Source organism: Gallinula chloropus, assembly GCF_964237585.1.
Source record: "Gallinula chloropus genome assembly, chromosome: 2".
Classification (NCBI taxonomy): domain Eukaryota; kingdom Metazoa; phylum Chordata; class Aves; order Gruiformes; family Rallidae; genus Gallinula; species Gallinula chloropus.
In genome coordinates, this window is record NC_140086.1 from 9535071 (window position 1) to 9558513 (window position 23443).

A 23443-nucleotide genomic window follows, 5' to 3' on the forward strand; every position below is an offset into this window, starting at 1 on the left:
AAGGACAATGAAGTCTATAATCTCTTAGGAAGTTTTTTTCATAATATAAATAACTTCTAGAACTAATTGGTTAAGCTGTTTGTTTGTAGCAATTTGCACTGAAATTTTCTCTCAGATAATAATGCATTTTCAGAGAAGAAACAAACCTGTCAAACCCATTTCCGTGGCAATTACTTGTGCAAATACGTATGTCAATTCTTATTTTTAAATGTGCATAGGTCAAACGAACTCTCACAGTCATGTTTGTGGACTGTATAGTACTCTCAGTTCCTTGTTGTCAGAGCTAGAAACTCCTCCATGTATCACACCAAAATTTTCTTGAACATTAACCCCAAATATCTCAATTTTACCTTCTCCTTTTACCACCACGTCATCTATCTATTTGGAGGAGTACCCTTCAAAACCAGCAGAGTACTGCCTAAAGCTGTATCTTCTGCTTCTCTTGCTGAGAACCCTTATTGCTACAGTAGTCATAGGCTGTAAGGAAGAACCAGGTGGCCACATTAGCAACTTCCATGAAAACTGTGTTTTTTTCAAGAAACATCTTGAAGTCCTGAGTTCCCACCCATCATGATTAAAATACCTATAAAAACATTCTAATTCATTATTTTCCCTACAGAATAACAGTCTCCCAAGATGTCTTACGTGTGAGACACCAAAGCACAGCTTCCTCTGCTGAGTACTTCTGCCTGAAGATCCAATACTGCTGGTAAGGGAGAGAATAGTTCTGGTCGTTTTGTATCCGGCTGTTGTCCATTAGGTAGAAAAGATCCTTTGTGGAATCTGAGATTCAAACAAACAAACAAACTGCTCAAATCCAAAAAAAAAACCCTAACTATGATCTGGAATAAATTAAATGTATTTATATATATAATTCTGCCTTTCATGGTAAAACAGCTGCAACAATTTGTGGGGCTAGCATACACCAAAGGCTGCTTTTAATAACAGAACTGTCCACCCACAGTTATTGTGTAGACAATGCATCCTTACTGAGCTGTGCAGTACGATACAAAATTGTCAGACTATTCCTACCACCCAAAAACTAGATGAAAATCACAGTGCCCAGAAATAAAAAGGTTCTCTCTACTCTGTCATGCAACATATAAGCCTAACAGAGAAGTATGGTGCCTCAGAGGATGTTAAAAATACCTCAATCAATTTAGTCATATTAAACCAAAATTTAGCAATTTCCTTATATTCCCTTGAGAAGATTTTACTCCTCTCAGTGTTAAAAGCTTTCATAACAAGCCTAATACCTATTTCAGTCATTTAACCTTATTTCTCCTAGTTTATGGTCCCACACACCACATTAAATTACTGTTGTCTGTCACCTGCCTCTGATCTTTAGACATCTATAGAATGCTTTATATCTCCTGAGCTCCCTCTGAAACAATCACAGCTGTCTTGGGTTGTTTCCAAACTCATCCCTTTGAATAAGGGACCAAGTAAAATTTTAAAAGAAATGGACATTCTTCAATGACCTCTTACAAATTTCTTCATAAACACCTTTTTATTATCAAATGCTATCAGCAGGTCTCATCCTGTTACTTCAATGTTGTGAGAGTTTCTGTTATTCAATCAAATATGCACTGAAACAACCAGCCAAAAAATAAAAATAGGAAAGAAAAGACAAGGTGATGATTGCAGTTGAAATGCTCAAGAACCTTCTGACATGCTGGAAGTACATAATAGATTTGATTTTTTTTATCAGAAAACAGAAAGGATAATGTCATGACATGTTTTGGGGATGATCATGAAGGAATAAAAGTTCTGTAGATGTTTTCCCAGATGTATCCAGAACTTTTTTAAAAAGGTGACTTATCAGTCTTGTCACCTTTCAAGACTTAACTTCAATTTCAGTTCCTCTTGAAACAGATTATGTCATGACTAAGGGATGGAGGAAGAAATTGCATTCCTTGCATAACTTCAGGTTTTCACAATATCATCACCTGAAGCAAGGTAAACGGAGAACCCTGAGGGCTCACTCCTGCCTTGGCAGGTAAACGTAAGAGAATTTTACCCACTGTATTAAGTGCAGTTTTTTCTCATTTTGTTTTATCTTTCTTTCAAATGACATAAGCAAAAGCAGTGATTCACCTCATGTTAGGATTTTACATGTATTAAATCGCATATTCGTTAAAGCTGCTCAACAAAAGTTGCAGTTCTTTAGAGATGAGCTAAAATGCTCTTAGGAGGCTCCACTGCTCTCTTTCTCTTAGTATGATCGTGCTGATGCCTCAAAAGTACTCTAGCAATTTATTAAAACTTATTTTGGATTATATACGTGACTTATCACAATGAAAAGCAGACCTTGGTATAATAAAGGAGCTAGAGAAATTCAGAGGTCCCTCACTTTCATCGTGCATGGAATAAACAGTTGTGATTTCCTCTAAGCATTATATTTGCATCCATATTGTCTGTAATGGTAAATATGCCAAAGAACCCAGGGTAAGGTTTTGATTCCTGAGTTGATACTAAATTTTTTCCCAGCCAAATAACATTTCTTGAGTCTTTAGAGTTTAGTAAGACAGAAAGAACACGCTTTCACAAAACATTTTAACACTTCCATTTCCAGCCTGGCTTGGGAAGGTAGAAACCATAAAAAGAGAAGGCTTATGCTTTGAATGTCTCTCTCAAACTTGTATCAGAGTTCCTCCCTAAGAGAAATCCTCTGGTCTTCACATCACCTGTATCATTATGGCACATCTATGGCAATATATAGTACTATTTCATTAAATTCTGTAAGTCCCTCTGCTATCTTTTGCTGACTTATCTAACAGCCCTTCCCATAATACCTGACAATGTTAGGTCTTTCTCTGTCTTCAAAGTGGTAGTATCACATGCAGACATCTTAGTCCGTGTGACCATATCAGAGCCTGAAACACAACAGGAATTAAAAAGCATAATAATTCCCTTTATTTTTCTTCCACAAGACAAGATCGCCCTCAAAGTGCATCATTTAGGAAAACTTCTTAGGTGGTACTACCAACTGATGAATCAAAATGAGGAAAACCACTTATGTGTAACTCTGGGAAGAACCTAAACCAAAACACACTGTTTGGAGGACAAAGGCAAATGCCATATCCACAATCACTATGCATTCAGTACTGGTGCTCTGGAGACTATGTGCATTTATAAAGCAGTGTCACAAATCATGTGTGCAGGTCCTGCCATGTAATCTGTGACATTCAGAAAGGAAATTGCAAAAACAACAATACTAATAAAAGTAATCAATCTAGTGATATATAAGATGCCAAATTATTGTGGTAACTGGACACTAATGGGATCAAAGTAAATGTCTCCATCACAGCACCATTTTTCATAGCTATTACAAGTTATAAAGTATATTCTCAGATACACAAATTTACCCAAATTTCTTGGAAGAGACAGTAGCAGAATTAGCATGTCCACAGAAAAGCAATAAGGCTGGTGAAGGGGCTGGAGGGCAAATCCTATGAGGAATGGCTGAGGAAGCTGGAGATGTTTAACCTGCAGAAGAGGAGGCTGAGGGGAGACCTTATCACTGCCTTCAATTACCTGAAAGGAGTTTGTAGAAAGGTGTGTGATGGTCTCTTCAGCCAGGTGACAGGACAAGAGGAAATGGCACAAAACTGTGCCAGGGCAGGTTCAGATTAGATATTAGGAAAAAAATTTTTCACTGAAAGAGTTGTCAGGGCCTGGAACAGGCTGCCCAGGGAGGTGGTTGAGTCACCATCCCTGGATGTGTTTAAAAAAAGGGTAGATGAGGTACTTAGGGATAGGGTTTAGCATAGGACAGGAACGGTTGGACTTGATCATCTTAAAGGTCTTTTCCAACCTTGTAATTCTGTGATTCTGTGAATTACTCCAGATTACACCCATCCCTGTCAGAAAAGGCTTTTGAGAAGTGTCGTGTATAAAATGCAGTAAGAATGATGCTGCAATTAAAGAACACACATTTGCCACTTCCTACAGTTTATCAGAAGCCTACTGTTTTGTTGCAAGCTTTCTCACATGCTTTCAAAAAAACTCCTGTGACTCACCTTTCCACAGATAAACTTGCTGAAAGGTAGCAAACTTTCCTTCTGCATCTTCTGCCAACTTAGAAGCTAACAAAGAAAAAAGTTTGTTAGAGTAGCTGCTCAAATTAAACAGGTAGTATTGAAATGCTCAGTAATTGCATCAAAAGCACAACGCTAGCATCATCTAATTGACACTACAAGACCCTAAGAAAGAAGGTCCCAGGTGTTATGATGCTAGTCTGTGACCGGGGTGCCAAGGGTTTACTCTATTTTTCCATCATTGCTTTTTCTGTGCAGCTCTGGGCATCTTGCTCCAGAGTTTACATTAATTTCAGATTATTGGCTTGAATCTATCTGAATTAAATACTGGAAGTATTACAGGGTAACACACTAAAACCAACACAGCGTTGACTTTTGTTAATGTTTACACAGTAGAATGTGAAAGGTCCATCTTTCTAACAGGGCATCCAACTAGAAAATTCTTATTCTCTTGTGGTTGTACAGACATGGATCTCCTTGAGAAAAAAAGCACTGAAGTACCACAGGAAGCTGTAGAAAAAAGCAGAGTCTAGAGAAGATCTAAAGAAAATGAATGTAAATTGAGATAATTCATTGACCTACTTCCACTGAACACTTTTCCTCCCACGGTAAAGGAAAACATCTTCTCTTTTTCATCATAGCTCACACCTTTACATATCCCATCTATGGCAGATGTTGGTGATGGACTCCTTCCATTTGCATTGCAGATCAGGACATCTGGGGAGCTCATCAAACTACACAGAATGGTACCTAGGTTCAGGCAAAGAGAGTTGCATCATTCCAACAATGCTGTGCAACCACACGGAACTTTTCACCCAAGCATCCCAACACTTTGAATGCTAATTGAGCATGTGTGACTTTACCATTGCTACCAGGAAAAAAAGTAAATCAGAGCCACCTGTTCAAACTGGAGTACTAAAGTTCATACCTAAACCAAACATTTGTAGCCTGCTGTTCAAAGATTTCAAGCAAGTGCTAGTACCACCTAATAAAATATTAATATTATCTGATAATACCCAACAGTGTTCTCAGCACTTTACAGCACCACAGAGACACATTCAATCCTTTGGCAGTCTCACAATATCAGGCTCTGAACCAAGAAAGCACTTCTATCTTTAACAGGGATGGTTTCCTGGATTGGTACCTTATTTCAGCCAGTCTGGGCCTGAGTCTTCCCTAGCACTGTGGTGTGAGCCAGGGAACCAGCATACTTAATGCCAGGTGTTTTGGTGACAGTCTGTTATCATAACATCTAGACAATACTCAGTGTCTTACACAGGTCACTCCAACTAAACAGAGCGTTCTACATCATTCACCTTTTCCATATCCCCTTCTACACTCACAAGTACACAGAACCAAACAAAATTTGGTGATAAATATATATAGAAATGGATTTTTACGATCACCTAGAATATTTTAATGCCAAAAACATGTGATGCCAAAACATAAATTAATTTTCTGGAAACATTTTCTTGGCAAGTTCCACAGAGAGTTTTCTGAAATCCAGGACCAATTTCCACTCAAAGCCAGAGAAGTGCTTGTCACATAGCGGCCAGTAGCACATGCCTGCTTTTGAGAAATTACAGTTAGAACTTCGTGGTTGCTAGAGGAAATGCACCTCCAACAGGAAAACTGATCCCATGTGGACGCAAAAAGAAACTACAAAAAGCAGGCACTGAAATTAAGTGTTTAAATTTGCTAGCAGGAATCTGGGTTCTGCCTAAGTCCCACCTTTACCACATTCATTCATCCCACTCCTAGATAGACACCAAAACATAAGAGTTTATAGCATTCCTGCATGCAATAATACAACATAATGCCCTGCTCAGCATCCTCTTTTCCTGCTCCAAAAAGAGAGATGATTTACATTTGGACTACAAGCACTCTGGGGGCGTTGCCTTAATTCCCCCATCAGCTGAAAGGCACCAACTTCTGGCAACTGAGCTGCATTATGTAAGGAGAGAGGCTGTTTTAAAATAATTTATTCCATCAGATACAGATGTCTAAAGCAGGTCAAAATAACTCTCCTTCCAAAATGTCCATCTGTCTGCAAGTGCAGCTTGCCCCCTCAGGTCTTTATCTCTACTGCTCTAGGCCAAATCTTGGGCATTACTCAAATTCTATCTACACCAAAAAGTGTCAGTGATGCGCAGGCAGGCTGCTGGCACTCTGGTATGATGTAGAAGCAGGTGTCCAAAAATGAGTTCTACCCACTTAGTGTGGGTTTTCTACTGTGGAATTTTTTTATTTCACAGTTACACAATACCTTCATCAAGCACAATCTGACTCAGGATGAAGCCATCACAGCAAGAGTCCCTGCTGCAAGTCTGCCGACAGAAGAGCTGCACATCAGTCAGAGATGCGTTGGCTCCTGAGAGCACCACAGAGCGATAAACACCAGAAAGCGTATTCTGAAAACTGGTCCTTTCAAAGGTCTTCAGTCCAGATGAGTTAAATTCTTGTCCTGGGCAGACAAGACAGGAAAGAAATGTTCAGAACTGCTCAGGAGGAGATGGGATGATCTTAGATGGCCTGCAGGCTGTAGATGGTTAAAAGTTTTATGATAAAAACTCAGCCTGAAAAGTCCCTTTCTGAGACTTCAATGCAATGTAAGATCATCAAATGTTTTTGTGCAATTATACCTGGGTAGTTGGTTGGAATGCAGTGCTAGGGAAGGAAAACCAGCCCACCGTACCAAAAAAGAGCTCCTAAATTGATGTACACAGCAAGGCTGGCAATATTCCATTATCAAGCACTATATTAATAACTCCCAGGCATAAATGAAACAAACTTATCTCATTAAAATGTAAACTGTGCAGGCTGGCCAGCAGAACTGTGTCTGCAATTAAGGCTTCTGATGACTAGATGCACAGATAAGAGGACACGATTCATATAATCCTGGATCTAATTAGCAATATCAACAGAAAGCTAGAGTAGATCTGGTATCAACAAGACTGCACTGATTGAAACAAGCTCAAGGGACTTGTCTTTTTTCAGGCAAGACTTAGCTATTCATTTTTACTGTTATTAATAAACGGTGACTCAGAGGTTTGGATTGAAGTCAAAAGGTATCAGTGACAGCAGAAAGTTTTGACTCAACCCCTGCAGTAATCTGCATTTGTTTGTCTTGTTCCAGATTCAGCATGAGTGTTGAAGTTGGACACACACTGGATGGAATATTCAGTGGTATCAATCACACTTCAGCCAAAAAAAAAATAAATAAATCCAGTAGTTCATTGATTTGGGATTCACTGGACAGCATGTTACTTCTTGGCTAGTATTTTAGTAGGACAATTCACAATCAGAATTAATGTACACTGTTAAATTATGTACAAGCTGGTCATCAGTAATGCCTTATGTATTCAAATATCAAACTGCTTCATAAAGAGAAATCATAGTGCAGCAGAATGTAATAATGCAATTCATAGAGTTTGAGTTTTTGTAGATCCATCTGCTGGAGAAAGCAATCAAAATGGCTTACAAAAGCTGTATTCCCAATTTCTAGGTAACAAGACATGAAGAGGAGATTTGCTGAGGTTTCTGTGCTCACTTTAATGTTGAGGTCTGAAAAGTATGGTGTCTTTGTACACAAAGATGCACCACACTCGGTTACACTCCTATACAGAAGTAACCACAAGCTTGGGCACAGCAGCCTAACATGAAACTAATGATTTGTATCTGGCACCTCTCTTCAAATAGACCATCACTGCCTCTCCTTCTGGATTCCTGACATGAAGCAGGCAGCTGAGACGAGTGATGCTGGTGGCAGCAGGGTTCCCCAAAACACCTTGCACCTGAGACAGAAAACAAGCACGTATAAATAAATACAACCTAACGGATTTCCTCTCCTAAAACACATTTTCCTTACTCAGAAACTATGGGGGAGGAACTAGCACACATGGTGTGTGGCCTGGTTTGTGGGGTTTTTTCTGCTAAGCTGAGATCTTGACTCTTCAGTGCCCCGTAACTGTGCTTAAAAGCAGCAAATAGGAAGATGTCACAGCACTAAAGAGCACACAATGGATACTCTGGACCAGAGGAAGGGACTGAGAGATGATGACTGTTTCAGATGATCTAATTAATGACCTGGCCACTTCTAGTTTGGACTATCCAGGTGAAACCCCCCTTTGGAGTTAACCTGATTTCTGAGCTCAGCATGTTTTAAGTGCTGTGTGAAACTCTTTGGCATTTATATGTCACTTTTAGGGACATTACAACTCGCAGGAATTTATTACTGCCTTAGCAAAGAGCAATGTGCAAGGGACCAGGTAACAGCCTGTACTCTGTGCCTACTTTCTACTTATACTGAACCTACAGTATTATGATAAACATGTACTTTTAAATAGCATCATTTTTACCAATCCGGAGGTGGTGCAGTTGAAGTTGACTTCACCAGCACTGTATAATTCACACAGAAATTCAGTGCCTGCAGGAGTTAAAGTGGCAAAACCACATGCATCTTCCTTCTCACAGCCTGAAAAACAGCAAAGAAACCTTGGGTTCCCTAGCATTTCATATGCACAACATCTGCTCCAAGTTCCCCTGTTTACTGCCATTGATGTAGTTTTTCGTAACTCCATCGGACTGTGAGCATATGAATTTCACTAGCCTGATGAACTTTACTATTCAACTATTTCAGTAGAGAGTTAAGCTTTAAATTAGCTTAATTTGATACAAAATGTTGTTTGGACATTCATCACCTGATGATACAAACAGCTGAGTTTGTTCTACCCACCCACACAAATATTTAATGTCTGCTGGATAACTTTGCCTGAGACAGACAGGGAGGACCATCACGAACCACTTTGCCAGCACATCACGTCTGCCCAATAGAATAACCACATGGTAAACAGGAGAGTAACCACATGGTAAACAGGCTGTGACAAATATCAGAGTGACAGGAAGGAGGGAAACATCAACTTCTTGTCTGAAGTGGTACATAAAGACAGAAGACTTCTTTTTCTGAAAGAAAAACCCAACTCTTCCCTGAGCCAAAGACACCAAAACTTGTAAATACCTTGCAGTGAACTGGTGTTGAACTGCAAAGTACACAGTTCACCTAGAAAAGTGACTATAAGTTCATCATATAGAAGGTTTTTATTTTCCATGAAGGTAACTCTTGTCTCTACAGATTTTCTGAGAATTTTCCTCACCTGAAGTGCACTGAAAAGCTGGACTTTGCAGGTCTCCACCAAATGACTGAGACTGGAGAATTTGAGCTTCTGACCCATAAACCAGTTTGGAAGCAGGAACTCTCTCAAAGTTTCTGAGCACTAAAAGAAACCCAAAAACAAACCATCCAGGTACTATTATCAGTTTCCATGCTGCAGAGAGACAGAGACTTTGGGGTAGAAATAAAAAATTAATGAATTCTGTAGGGAAAAAGTTTCGCTCGTTAAATGATGTACCATAACTCTACAGATAACAGGAGACAGCTGGACGAAGGATATAATTTCTATTCTGGGAGAGGAGAAAGAAAAAAGAGGAAAAAAGAAGTGTCACAAGATCTTTTAAAAACAGTTATCCAGAAGTGGGCTCAGAGTTTATGTTCAAGTGAGACTTCTCTTCCAACGGCAGAGAGGCCATCTCCAATTACTGGTTCATGGCACAAAACCATCTATTGAGTCAACGAGTGAAACACATTCTGCAAAGCAGCCACTGAAACAAGAGCCAGGTCCAAGAAAACTTGAGTAAAAAGGAAATCCAGGAGACTATTACTTGTGTATAGGAGCACAAGACCACTGATCTCTGCCAACTTCAGTCTCGGGGATCTATGTATGTCCTGAATGCTCCTTTTTGATTCCTTCATTCAAACTTTAACTCCAGACTGTCATTTTACTTACCAAACCTTTTTATCTGCTTTCTCTGAACTGAACTGACTATGCCCAAGTGTAAGGAAGTGAGACAAGCAGCATTGTTCACAAAGTAGGAAAAGCCCATGGGGTCTAGTGGTGTAAAACCCAGAGGTCACTATGAATGAGGAATCCAATTTAAGATCCAGAAGGTTTGTCCCTGGCTGTGCCCAGAAGAAGATTATAGTCTAGTCAGAGGAAACACAGTGGTACCACCACTACCTCACTCAGGTTGCTCCTATCTGTATTACAAAGAGGTTTTGTATGGTGTGTCTACCAGTTGATATACTAATACCTGACAGTGAGCACAGTATATGAAGGAGAAAGGAAGAACATGGTGACAGCATGACCCCTGTGTTGATATGATTTGTCCTTAAATGCCCCAAAAGAACGCAAAACTCTGGCTCATTGCAGCCAATGCATGGCCAAGAACCAAAAGTGAAAGAAGCAGGAGCCCTGATCTCATCTCAGCCCCTAGAAGAGCTGGAGGCTCAGCTCTTCCCAGCACACATGGGCACAGAGATCCAAGCAGGAGGGTCCTAGGTCTCTCATCCTTAAATGACTGGATAAACCACAAAATAAAAGTCAGGGATAAGTTTGTAAAGCAATCATTTGTACTCTTACAGCAAAACAGTCACGACTAAATCAGAAGCAAATGTCCACTATTGTCAGGGCTGAGTCAGCAGGTGCTTTTGATAAAATGGTTGTTTCTGCTCAGAAAAAACACCAGGGCTAGCCGAACAATTCACACACAGACACATACCCCCCAAAATAATCATTGCATTCCAGCTAGGCTGGGGAGAGGGCTGAATGATGGTGTAAACAGAAGTGGAAGGGTTTTCCTTCCTCTAAATACAGGACACCAAAATATAAGCAATAATTTAATTATGCACTAAACTGAATTCCCTCTACATCTGCAACTTGCAGCTAAAGCTAGAAATTTTCATAAAACTGAAAAGCAGCAGTGTTTTATGCTGTTTGCTGTCCTCATTTCTAATGCAAAATTTAAAAAAATATGGCTTTATTTACTTCTGGTGTGTGGTTGGGGGGGCTTTTTGGGTTTTTTTTTGGGGGGTTGTTTTGTTTTGTTTTTTCTGGCTTCTTCCCACCCCTCCATTTTCTCTACAATAATAGGGAGAAAAGTACAGAAGAGAGAGAAAGTGTAATACATTAAACTGAAAACATTGCAAATCTAGTAGAAAACCTGTCCTTAATTCTTGAATTTTTTTTTATATAAAGGGGAAAAATACCATTTGCAAAGTTACTTTGTGAAAGAAACAAGTATAAGGAAAAATATTGTACCAGCTCCCATTTTCATGAGCTCGTTCACACTTTCACACAGCCCCCTTCTCAGTAGAAATATAACTACTCAACCATTTCACAGGCTCAGTGTGTAGCAGAGATTCTCCTTCATCTTGTGTTACTAGAGAGTAAGGCTCTAGCTCCCATCCCTCTCACTGCCATATATGTTAAGCGTGGCTTAAAATATAATGAGAACAATAAGCATGAGCATGGACTGTTACAGCTTCTTATTATGCATTTATACAAGGAAATTCTTTCTCCCACTGAAGACTCAAACCCTCTGCCTCCCATTTGGGTTATTTTATGGACCCTGCCCAATCACCAGTGTCCAGTCAAAGAAAAATCAGTCTTCAGACCCTGATGTCTTGCTGCATGCTGAATTCCATTAGGGGAAGTAGAAGGAACACAGCAAAAAGTAAAACTAGAAATAATCAGTTTCACTTTATATAATACTTTCTGGAAATGCAGATTGATCTTTAAAAGAAGACAAAATTAAATTAAATTAGCCTGTAAATTATTTTTAAAAGAAACAACAACAAAAAAATCCAAAACAGACAGACTTCTTGGGTGTTCCTTTTGGTTGTTTAAAAAACCCCCAACCCTAAATTGTCAACATTTCTAACTATTTATTTATTTGTAGTGAGCTCTTGCACGATCCACAAAAATACTCACAGATATCTCCAACTGCTCATCCTGGACTGTGTCAGAAATCACAGAATCACAGAATTTTAGGGGTTGGAAGGGACCTCAAGAGATCATCAAGTCCAACCCCCCTGCTAAAGCAGGTTCCTTAGGACAGGTTGCACAGGTAGGCGCTCAGATAGGTCTTGAATATCTCCAGAGAAGGAGACTCCACAACCCCCTCTGGGCAGCCTATTCCAGTGCTCTGTCATCCTTACTGTGAAAAAGTTCTTTTGCATATTGGTGCAGAAATGCTTTTGCAGGAGGGGTCAAGGTGCGTAAATGACAGAATCAAGCTGCTATAGGTCATCTGAGTCCTCATGAATTTCAAGGCCAAGTACAAGGTTCTGCTCCTGGGTCAGGACAATCCTCATCATCAATACAGGCTGGGAGATGATGTGGTAAAAAGCAACCCTGCAGAGAAGGACATGGGGGTGCTGGTGGACAAGAAGCTCAACAGGAGCCAACAATGCTTGCAGCTCAGAAGGCTAATTATATCCTGGACTGCATCAAAAGAGTGACCAGCAGGTTGAGGGAGGTGATTCTGCCCCTCTACTCCACTCTCATGAGACCCCACCTGGAGTACTGTGTGCAGTTCCGGAGTCCGCAACGTAAAAAGGACATGGAACTGTTGGAATGGACCCAGAGGAGGGCCAGGAAGATGATTGAAGGGCTGGAGAAACTCTCTTATGGAGACAGGTTGATAGACTTTGGGTTATTCAGCTTGGAGAAGAGAAGGCTATGGGAAGAGCTTATTGCACCCTTCCAGTACCTGAAGGGGCCTACAAGGAAGCTGGGGAGGGACTTTTTAGAAGGGTATGTAGTGACAGGATGAGAGGGAATGGTTTTAAATTGGAAAGGGGTAGATTCGGATTGGGTATTAGGAAGAAATTCTTCATTACAACAGTGGTGAGGCACTGGAACAGGTTGCCCAGGGACATAGTGACTGCCCTCCCTGGCAGTGTTCAAGGCCAGGTTGGATGGGGCCTTGAGCAGCCTGGTCTAATGAGAGGTGTCTGTGCCCATGACAGGGGGTTGGAACTCATTGATCTTTAAGGTCCCTTCTAGCACAAACCATTCTATAATTCTATGACTCTATATGATTCTCTGCCCAAAGAAACATCCCAGTTGCTCCATGGCTGAGCGCACAAGTCTAGCACCTCATGTTCCTAACTACACTCAGTCTCTGATTATCCTCAGAGGAAAATTGCAGCTATTTTAACTGAAAATACTTTTGCAAACTCTTCACAACCGAGAACTTCCAGTTCACACTCCTTCCACTGATTGCACTTGTCATAAGACACTGTTTAATTCCGAGCACACCATGACATCAGTTTCTAAGCTGAATGTTCCACTAAATTTGATATCAATCATGTGATAAATAATAAAAATGTCTGGAAAACTATTTTTGGGAAAGGTAAAAGCTTTGGGGCTGAGAAGCATAATTAGACATTACAGTTTGAGAACTGTTTGATGGATGACTTTTTTTTCAAATTATTCATCCTTGTGAACTGACATTTCATGACTGTGTTCAAGCAGGAGTAAGTTTCCCAAGCTTGCAAAGATATGTTCACCAAATCAGATCCCATACATCTGGGGCCCAGAGGGTGACGTTATGCCACAGCTGTGAGGTCATTGCCAAACACAGTCTATTTCACATGAACACACTGATGAGTGATAATTTTACAATGAAATTCATCATTCTGCGTCTTTCCCATTAGCTCTCTCGTTACTCTTTTGGCTTTCCAAGCATACATCAAAAGCTGTCAGGCATCTGAGAGTGCAAGAAATGTGTTTCTCTCTCTTTCCTGCCAGGAAATTACTTCTCCAATGTAGTCAAGAAATACAAAATTAGGGAGAAATGTGACTTAAGGCAGAGACCACAACTATGGGAAAATGAATCCCCATAAGCTGTGATGAGCCTCTTCATAAGCATGTTTCACTTATGTGGGGTCAAAACAGATCTAAAATATTCTTCTGACATTTACCTTGGCACTGGTCATCTGTAAGGACATCATCTGTTTCAGTCCAGTCCAGTGCTGCCCCAAAGCTCTCAACGCAGAAGGATTTCTTAGTGTCAGGGTCTTGCTGGGAAGGTCTATACTGGCCATCTTCATCACACTGCAGACCCCGCTCATTGCTTTGACAGGATGTGATGCCTGTTATAATTAAACAAGAACAGAAAAAAAAAAGGTGCTTTGATAACACTGTCATTTGGTTTCACAGAATGTTTCGGATTGGAAGGGACCTTTGGAAGTCATCTGGTTCAACCCTCCTGTTCAAGCAGGGCCACCAAGAGCCAGTTGCCCAGGACCATGTCCAGAGGACTTTTGAACACATCCAAGGTTTAGGCCCATGGCCTCTGGTCCCATCAATGCAGAAAAACAACAATTTGGTGCTGTAGGACAAAAGTGGTCTAAGCAGAGAAGAGACTTCACTGAAAACAAATCTGTAATTTGCATTGTGTTCCATGCTCTGAAACATGGTCACTGCTTTGTTGTTACTCCGTGTCATATTCCAAACTTTTTTAGGATTCTCTGCTATAAATCAGATCCCATTTATTCTAAGTACTGTAAAACAAAAAAGTAGAGAAGGAATTGTATTTGCCTACAGATTTTTTCATGCCTATTGTAATGGTTCCATGAAATGTTATGAATGACAGCACAAAATCCACCTCATCAATTTGTTGTTTGTTGCCCCCCTGCCGCTATTTTAAATTCTCCCTTTCAGTAAGAAAAAAAGCTCTCTTTGCACTCTATTCTCAAAGAATGAAGAGCTTTGAATTGAATTAGCAGCATTTTATCCAACTACTTAACAGTTTTAATGATTCAGAAATCTTTACAAACCAGTTATGTGGGCTCCACAGACAAAATAAATGTGGAAATTTGACCAACACCAAAGGCAACCGCAGAAAATCCCAGATGGACTAAAGCTGAGAGGTTAACCACCTTCAGCCCTCCCTCTGAGATGCTACCAAAGCAAGTAAGACTTATCTATGTGTGAAGAAACCACCATCTTTAGTCTGATATATCAAAATGTAGCAACATCAGCACTTTTTTTTCAATTCAATACATCAAGCCAGGACCTAAGGTAGTTTAAGAAATGCTTCTTGTGCCTCTAGGAGGAAAACAAGGTAAGCAGCTTGGAGGAGAAAACTTCAGCCCTCCAACTTTCCTGTTTGTGAGTCCATACTCTCCTATTTTTTTATCTGGCAGTTTATTCAGCAAACTCTTCAGACTTTATAAGGAGACAGCAGAAAAGAAAGGGACATGAAGGAAGGGACATTGAAGGCTAAAAGTGTACAACGTGACTCTTGGAAAGGGATGACACAGACTCAGCATATAGGCAAGGTGGAAACCAAGCAAGGAGTAGGTTTAGTTGCAGGCACTTGCCTAAAACAAACCTGACAGTGTGGTAAAAAAACCCTAAGGAACAAACTGTTAAGCACAGGAGTCCAACACCTACACACCAGAAGCACATATGGAAATGAAGATGGACAACTTCAGCCAAAAGATAATTGATGTCAGTGTGCATTACAATAAACCTGTTGTGTTTTTTATCCCACCTAACAGATTAAATGGGTTAAAACAGACCAAAGCAGTTGCTACACCCACTGATACACCCAGGAAACCCATTCTTACTACTCACTTTTATTTTTATCCATGAGCTCATGCCGCAGCCAAAAGTTAATTTGGACTTAAGTGATTTTCTTTATGGAACTGTATGCAAAAATAAGTAATTTAAACTGAATACACAAACTTTAGGGAATATATCGACAACTGTTTTGTGAGAACCATTTGTATTTGCAGGGGAAAGAGCAGCACAAAGACAAGACTACTTTAGTATTCATGAAAGTGACAATAAGTGAACTGTGTAAGATGTTTCTCACCAATACTGAGCACCCAGATATCATTTGTGAGGCCAATGAATATGTCTCAAGGAACCGCAACATCCTGGTTGAGACTAAGCACTCATTTCTCACAGATTTTTGGTCAAAATAACACACAGCTGTGTCCATCTTTGAAAAATATTTTTGAATATATGCAGAAGAGATCATACCCACCCAAAAAAAAAACCCCAGAGGGAGGATCTTTTTTTTTTTTAAACATACAGAAGAAAAAAAAAAAAACAAACCCAAAAACATTAGTTGTTTGAAGCCAGAATAGAAAGGGTAAGGGAAGAAATGAGTTCAACTTACAGTGATCATCGCTGAATGCCCCATAGGAGTTAGTAGTTTTGCCCATTGGACACTTGATACAAGAGGAACGCCCTGTCTGATGCTGATAGTAGCCAAGAGGACAGGGAGTGCATTCATCATTCTGGAAATGACTGCCTGGAGGACAAACAACTGCAAAGAGAACAACCACCGTATTAATCTTAGGGAATCCAACCAGTTCAGGCATTTGCACACATATGCATAGGTATAGAATCACAGAGAGGTTTGGGCTGGAAAAGACCTCCAACCCCCCTGCCATGGGCAAGGACACCCTCCACTAGACCAGGTTGCCCAAAGCCCCATCCAACCTGGCCTTGAACACTGTCAGGGAGGAGGTAGCCACCACTTCTCTGGGAAGCCTTTGCCAGGGCCTCACCTCCCTCCTAGTAAAGACTTTCTTTCTAATACCCAATGTAAATCTGTCCTCTTCCAGTTTAAGATAATTTCCCTTGTCCTATCATTTAAATTAGTGCACATCAAACTCTTTGGAAATTCCAAGTCCAGGCCTGATTTCCATTTTTAAATTCATTTGTAATAAGACAATTTACTTCATGGACAGGTTGTGAAAGAAAAAAAAAAGTAACACAAGTTGCAGAGTTGCTTCTATAAACACTATGGGCAGAAACAGGAAAACTCCTAGGAGGAGAAACTCCAAAAACATCATCCAGAAACACACCAGTAAGCCTTTCATTCAGAATTCCTGGTAATGAAAATTTTGGTAAGCTTCCAAACTACCCAAACACCAACTAAAAATATATTCTTAGTCTGCATATAAATATATATCTAAATATATATATATAAAATTTTCATAACAAATAACAAGTAATATTTCCAGCTGACCTGTTGCATATTACAAAGAGAACTCTTTGCCTTCTGGGAAGCCATAAAATACTGTCCCTTCCAGATAATTCAAATGAACATTAAAGCAGAACAGTCACAGACATGTTTGCAGGACAATACCTTTACTTTTTATTTCACAGCTGTTTTCCAGATGTAGAGTTCCTTCAAAACACTATCAAATACATATTTTAGGACTTTGACAATGTGCAAAACTTACTTCTGTTTTTGCCCTATGTCTTGACAGCAGTTTAAGCTTTTATGAGACAGAAACAGTAATGGAAAATTGGCCATTCCCACTATTACCCACATGATGAATTGCTGTTCTGGCCAACACACTGGAATGTAAATTAATTTAACTTGTAGGAGTACCTAAATTAGAATAGAATAGAAAGACAGCTACTATAAAAGTGATATTATCTTCCTTCATCTGTACTGAATGGTCCAATGGGAAAACCTAGGATGACACAACTGTGATACTGAAATTTTCTTCCCAAGTCTGTATCAAGGCTTTAGGTATAACACATATCTAAAATCACTTAGAGAACAAAAAATCCTCGATCAGACAGATTTCTCCTTTCTCATGCATAGTATTCAATACACTAGAGTACCTGATGCATTTTAAAGACATTTTCCAACACATGCAGAAAGGATCATACTCATCGGAAATGAACAACAGTAGAAACAGAAATGAGTAATCCATGCGTAAATGGAAGAAAAATTGCAAAGGATGGGAGACTAATTAAGCAATTTAAGTTTTAAAAGGCACAAATTAAGCTTTTCAAAGCATCCTTCTTATTTGTAGCTATAGTCATATTGTGAAAGTAACATCTCTGTCTCCAACCACATTTCAAACAAATAAAATTGCCTTTAGCCTCACACATTAGATTTTAAAAGGGCACAAAGAACAGGAAAAAAGAGAGATATGCAGAGAGATATGTTTTATAGTCTCTATAACCCTTGAAGGCAAGTGTCATTTCAGCTGTAGATTACACTTGACACAATCACAGAGGTGATTCTAGAAGTGAAACTACCATATTGTACTTCTTTCAAGCTTTAACATTCATATGTTTCAACAATGTAGGAAAATAGAGAACAGCCTTTAGCCAAAATCTCAGTGCTCAGTGCTAGCTCTGGACCCAAAATTTGCATACCTAGAATAGGAGAAAAAATAATACAATAAAAATTAAAAAAAAATTGAAAATAAATACATAAATTGAATGTCTTGCCCTTGCACATCAGATTTGTAACCTGGCCCCTCACTTCTAACCAGACTTTGGCTTCTTTGCACCCAGAGAACAACATGGTGTGTAGATAACTCACTGGGGAAAGCCAAGGCAACTCTCCTGGGGGTTCAACAAGTAGCCTCCACCTGCTTAAGACCAGCTCTCAGTACACTAAGTGTACTTAAAGACTGTCACAGCTGATCATTACCCAATGCTTGTGCACTTCTCTTCGCAGCCTTCAGGGATAGTGGGAAACTTTGGGATATCAGGTTCTTGATCCAGGTTATTACAAATGAAGTCTGGAGCTGACAGGTCAGCTATAAATCTCACACTTTGGTTTGGGTTATGGTCTGCTCAAAGCAGCTCTGACAGAATTGCCAAGCATTTGAAATAATGAAAGGAACCATCATAAATCACACAATTAAACAAAGATAACTCACAAACAGGCTTCAGGCTTTCTCCTGAAATAAATGGGGGGGAAGAAAGAGGTTAAGTTCATAAAGCTGTCTTCTAGACAGTTTCCAACTCTCTTTTTTTGACTCCCACCTTAGCAAAGAAAGTGTCTTTTGTCCTTTTAAAATTTACCTAAAATAAAACTGTTATCTCAGAGCCTTAAGGAATTATATTCACAAATATCCGTGGGGCAAAGTAACTCAGTGAATGACTGAGACAAATTAAAAATGTCACAGAAGAAAAAATAAAGCATGATAAATATTACTGTCCTAATTTGAGCTGGTATAGAGTTAATTTTCCTTCTAGTAGCTGGTATAGAACTGTCTTTTGGGTTTAGTGTGAGAACACTGTTGATAACACAGCGCTGGTTCTAGTTATTGCTAGGAAGCTGATGTGTTTATACTAAATCGAGGACTTTTCAGCTTCTCACACCATGCCAGGTGCACAAGGGGCTGGGAGAGCACAGCCAGGATGGCTGACCCAGGCTGGCCAAGGGGTTATTCCCCAACATAGAATGCCATGTTTCCAACATAACTAGGGAAGTGAGCTGGGATCACTGCTCGGAAACAGGCTGGGCATGAGGTGGGTTTGGTTTTTTCCTTTTGCATGTGGAGAGCAATTGCATTTGTGCATTACTTGCTTATTAATATTATTACTATTCTCCTCCTTTGTTTTCCAATTAAACTATCTTCATCTCAACCCAAGAGTTGTTTTTTTCCATTCTCCTCCTCCTGCCCTTTGTAAGGAGGAGTGAGTGAGCAGCTGTGTGGTGCTCAGTTACCAGCTGGGATTAAAACATGACAGTTACCCATTTTAAAGGGCAGAAGAACATGAAACAAATCTACAATAGATGCAAACCTAAGGAAACAGATGACTGTAAGGAAAATGCATGAGAGAAGAGGTAGGTTCATGCAAGCTGCATGTTAAATGAAAAACATTAGGTTTAAAAACACAAGGCTGAATGAACTGGGGATGTTCAGCCTTGAGAAAAGAAGACTAAGAGAGGATCTGAGACAGAGGGAAATAGCCAGCCTCTTTTCAGTGGTCTGTGGGGACAGGACAAGGGGCAATGGCCTGAAGTTTGAGCTTAGTAAATTCCGCACCAGTCTGAGGAAGAATTTTTTCATGGTGAGGTTGACAGAGCACTGGAACAGGCTGCCCAGGGGGGTTGTGGAGTCCCCATCTCTGGAGATATTCAAGACCTCTCTAGATGCCTATCTATGCAATCTGTCCTAGAGAACCTGCTTTGGCAGGGGGGTTGGACTTCATGATCTCTTGAGGTCCCTTCCAACCCCTAAAATTCTGTGAATCTGTGAGCACCAGAAAGCTGGTACTATGAAGAGCTGTTCATGCTTTCTAAAGCAAGGGGAAATGTCACTTATCATGACATAAAAACAAATCAGTAAGATCTGATAAGGCAGTTTGAGTTTCAGCAACAAGATGGAACAGGAAAGGGAAGAGAATAAAAAATTAATCCCTGTTACCCTCACACAACTTTGATTTCTGCAATCACAGGTGATAGCTTCTTACAACTAGTCCCTATTATTAGTACAGAAACAGATCCAGAAGGATAAATGACCAGAATACATCCATAATGCAAAATAAAACTAAATATGTACCTTAGAGATACCAGAAACTGAATTCCTGAATGTCCTGTTTAGAATAAAATGCAGTCCTGATACATAAACCAGTCTCCAACAGCATGTCTACGTGACATCTTAGAATGCAAAACCTCTGAAAAAAGCTGGAGCAGAAACTGCCTCCTCTCCGCACCTCTGTGAAAAGCCTGTTTTACTGAGTGCCTTTTTCTGCAGCTGGCTGATCAAATACATACGAACTAACATACAAAGCAAATAAATTCACTGCTTCCCTGAGGCCTTTATTCCTGGTAGGAAATATTTGGCAGAAAGATCCAATTCTTTGTAAATTCTGCTCTAAGTGAGAGACTACTTAATAAATAATGATACATTTAATCAGTACAACAGTACATCTTGTTAAGTAGCTGCAAGTTGCTACAGACTCTGGATTCTCAGTAGGAATCAACTTTTTTTTCTGCATGGTATATTTAAATCAACAAAATCTGAAGTGTTTCAGACAACAAAAATGATCTGAAACTGCAGTCAATTTACCCTTAAAGCTGGAAACTGCAGCAATTCAGAACTGATTCATCATTTGATTACTTTGAAGCTCTGCAGCAGGCATTAGGAATCTCTCCTAACTTAAAAAGAAGCACCATACCAAGCAAGGAGTTGAGTTGTTTTCATGTATATTGATTCACTTTTAGGGTCTCTAACTTAAGCTGCATAGTGTTGACGTTTTCCCATCTGAAAATATTCTCTCTTTTGGAAAACTTATAGAATCTGCCCTGAAAGACATAGTGAATACATCCCAAACTGACAGAAGACAGACATGCACTCACTGAGGCTAACTGGGCCAAGGAGAAGGGTGAGGGTTGCACTGTAGGAGGGCTGATATTCCTAGAAACAAGAGGAGGACTGTTAAGGGAAAGGCTTTTTGGCAGCGTGATCTGGTACACAGGAGTGCTAGGCACAGCCCAGGGATCCATGGAAAAGGTAGGTTTGGCAGCCCTAAGCAGGATGTTGACAGACGGGCAGCTGTTCCGGGGAAGCAGACTAAACAGAAGGAAAGGAGATGAAAAGAGGGCACAAGTGTAATCAGGTCTGGGTGTTGGCCAACACGAGGAAAGCTTCCATCTGAGCTAGCTGGACTTGGCCCAGGAATTCACAATTTCAGGACTTCTGCCATTTCTGCATCTAGGTTTCTATTCTGGGTAACGTATCATCATCCAAAGCTCTGGATCCTTTATCTTTGTGAAATCTTCTTAACAATCACATACATTACAGAAAGACCTTCTAATTCCAACCAGATCTAAGAAAATCTCCCAAAATGTTTGCAAAACCTTCTATACTATGTGACTGCCATGACACCTATTTCCAAATCATTGGTTCAACACAAGGACTGAATGGTAAACAAAGCACTAATTCCCATCTTTTCTCAGATCTGTCTGGTGCTTCCCACTTTTCACATACTAACCATAACTTACAAACTTTAGTTTGATACTGATTCCTAACAATTTCAAAGAAAGAAAAACTAAACTGAGACATACCACATCCTTGTGAATTTGGGTCTGTTTTTCCAGGAGACGAAATTCTTCGAAACCCACTTCTGCATCCTAACTGCACCCTCGGAGACAGATCAAACTCTTCATCCCGGGGAAAGTCAATGAAAGAATCTCCTAGGAACTTCTTGGAGTCCAAAAGAAGCAGAAAATCACCATCCTTAATCTCTCTTACAAATGCGCCGATCAGATTTTCTCCAACAATTGCATTTTCTAAAGGGGGTAAAAATGCAACAAAATAGCATGAAAGAGAATTCCAATATGGGAAATGGATGTCCACACAGAAAATGATGCACTTTAAGTTAAAAACATTAGTAAATAGAGAAATACAAGTATGTTAGCAGAAAAGAATGAATCTGTACAGTGTTTATCAGATTAAAGTTATAATCTCAATATATGTAGAAGGTGTTAAAAACAGAAAAAAAAACCAAATAAATAGCATATTCAAAAACTAAGGCAGAAAACAAAATTTTATCTCTGAATTACAAAAATTCAGCAGAGGAAAACCAGTTTTATCTGACATTCAGATTTCATTAGTTCCAGTTTTCTTCCATGGGTATAGTTTACCTCTTTTTCAGCATTTTGTTGGTTTGGTTTTGAAGGCCAGCATCTCTAATAATATAACAACTTTCCATCACACTACTGATATTCAACATATTCACTTCTGCAACAGCTATTCTGAATCTGGTTTTTAAAGCTGGAAAACAGGATACCTTTCCTATTCTCTATATAAGCTTCCTGTATGATGACTTGTGAAAGGACAATTTCCAGTGCTTAATCAAGAGCAAATTCCCCAGTTTTTCTGGACCAGAAGTAGTGTAAGAACTGTGTTTCCAGCAGATTTTGTTTGCTATCACATTCTGTTTTTCCCTGCAGGCTTTATGGCATTCAGTGAAATGTTGGTGCGGTTTACTGCTTCGAATCTGCAAGACAAAGGTCTCCCTTAGCTAGAGGTGACAGACATCCCAGTCACCCAGCAAATGGGAAGCTCTACACACTATATACTTCGAGTTTTGCAAGTACAGCAATGACCTTGAACGCTGAATTTTCACAGGGAGGATGTTATATAGGAGAGCATAAGGAATGTTACAGATCGCAGACTGTGAAAAGATGATTATTTTGTGGCTGACATGTCCCAGGCATATAGCTGAGGGTGCTACTGCCTTCTCACGTGGTGAGTTTCCTAACTCTGCACTGTAGCCCAGGGGTATCTCCTCAGTTGTACAAAGAGACAATTTCATAGCCAGGCACAGGCTCTATAGACACAGCGATGCCCTCCTGTCCTGCTGAATGGATCAACGGTGTATAACCCTTCTACTGAAAGATCATCCTAGACCTTCAAACCAAAAGGGGAGGTGCCCTCTCTTCCCAAATGTTGGTCCACAGCCAAGTGCTGTCATGTACATGATGCTTCCTCCTTTGCAGGGGAGGGACATAAGGTTTTTACAATTATGGGCTAAAGTGAATAGACCTCATGTTAAAGCTGGCAGTTGTGTCCTTATATTCTCAATGCTCTACTTCTCCCAGATTTGAGCACCTATCCTACTGCACTGACACATACTAAAATCAATGAAATAGCACTTATTCAACCCCAGGCCAAAATGATACTTAGCTTGGAAGGAAGTTACTGGAGATCATCACATAACCAACAACGTTTTGCAAATGTTCTGCCAGAAATTGTCTCATAATTGAAAGCA

At 39.9% G+C, this 23443-nt stretch overlaps 1 protein-coding gene across 1 annotated transcript in view; it reads right to left on the reverse strand.

Annotated features, from left to right (window-relative positions):
- The window catches only part of TG (thyroglobulin), a gene marked incomplete at both ends in the record, with an annotated part of 159750 nt that overhangs the window by 102538 nt on the left and 33769 nt on the right, over nucleotides 1–23443 (reverse strand). Inside the window, 11 exons of the mRNA XM_084280248.1 lie at nucleotides 646–783; nucleotides 2796–2876; nucleotides 4023–4088; nucleotides 4623–4790; nucleotides 6307–6504; nucleotides 7726–7834; nucleotides 8399–8514; nucleotides 9194–9313; nucleotides 13864–14034; nucleotides 16074–16223; nucleotides 21735–21959. Coding sequence (XP_084136374.1) covers nucleotides 646–783; nucleotides 2796–2876; nucleotides 4023–4088; nucleotides 4623–4790; nucleotides 6307–6504; nucleotides 7726–7834; nucleotides 8399–8514; nucleotides 9194–9313; nucleotides 13864–14034; nucleotides 16074–16223; nucleotides 21735–21959 — 1542 coding nt within the window. The remainder of the gene's footprint in view (nucleotides 1–645; nucleotides 784–2795; nucleotides 2877–4022; nucleotides 4089–4622; nucleotides 4791–6306; nucleotides 6505–7725; nucleotides 7835–8398; nucleotides 8515–9193; nucleotides 9314–13863; nucleotides 14035–16073; nucleotides 16224–21734; nucleotides 21960–23443) is intronic.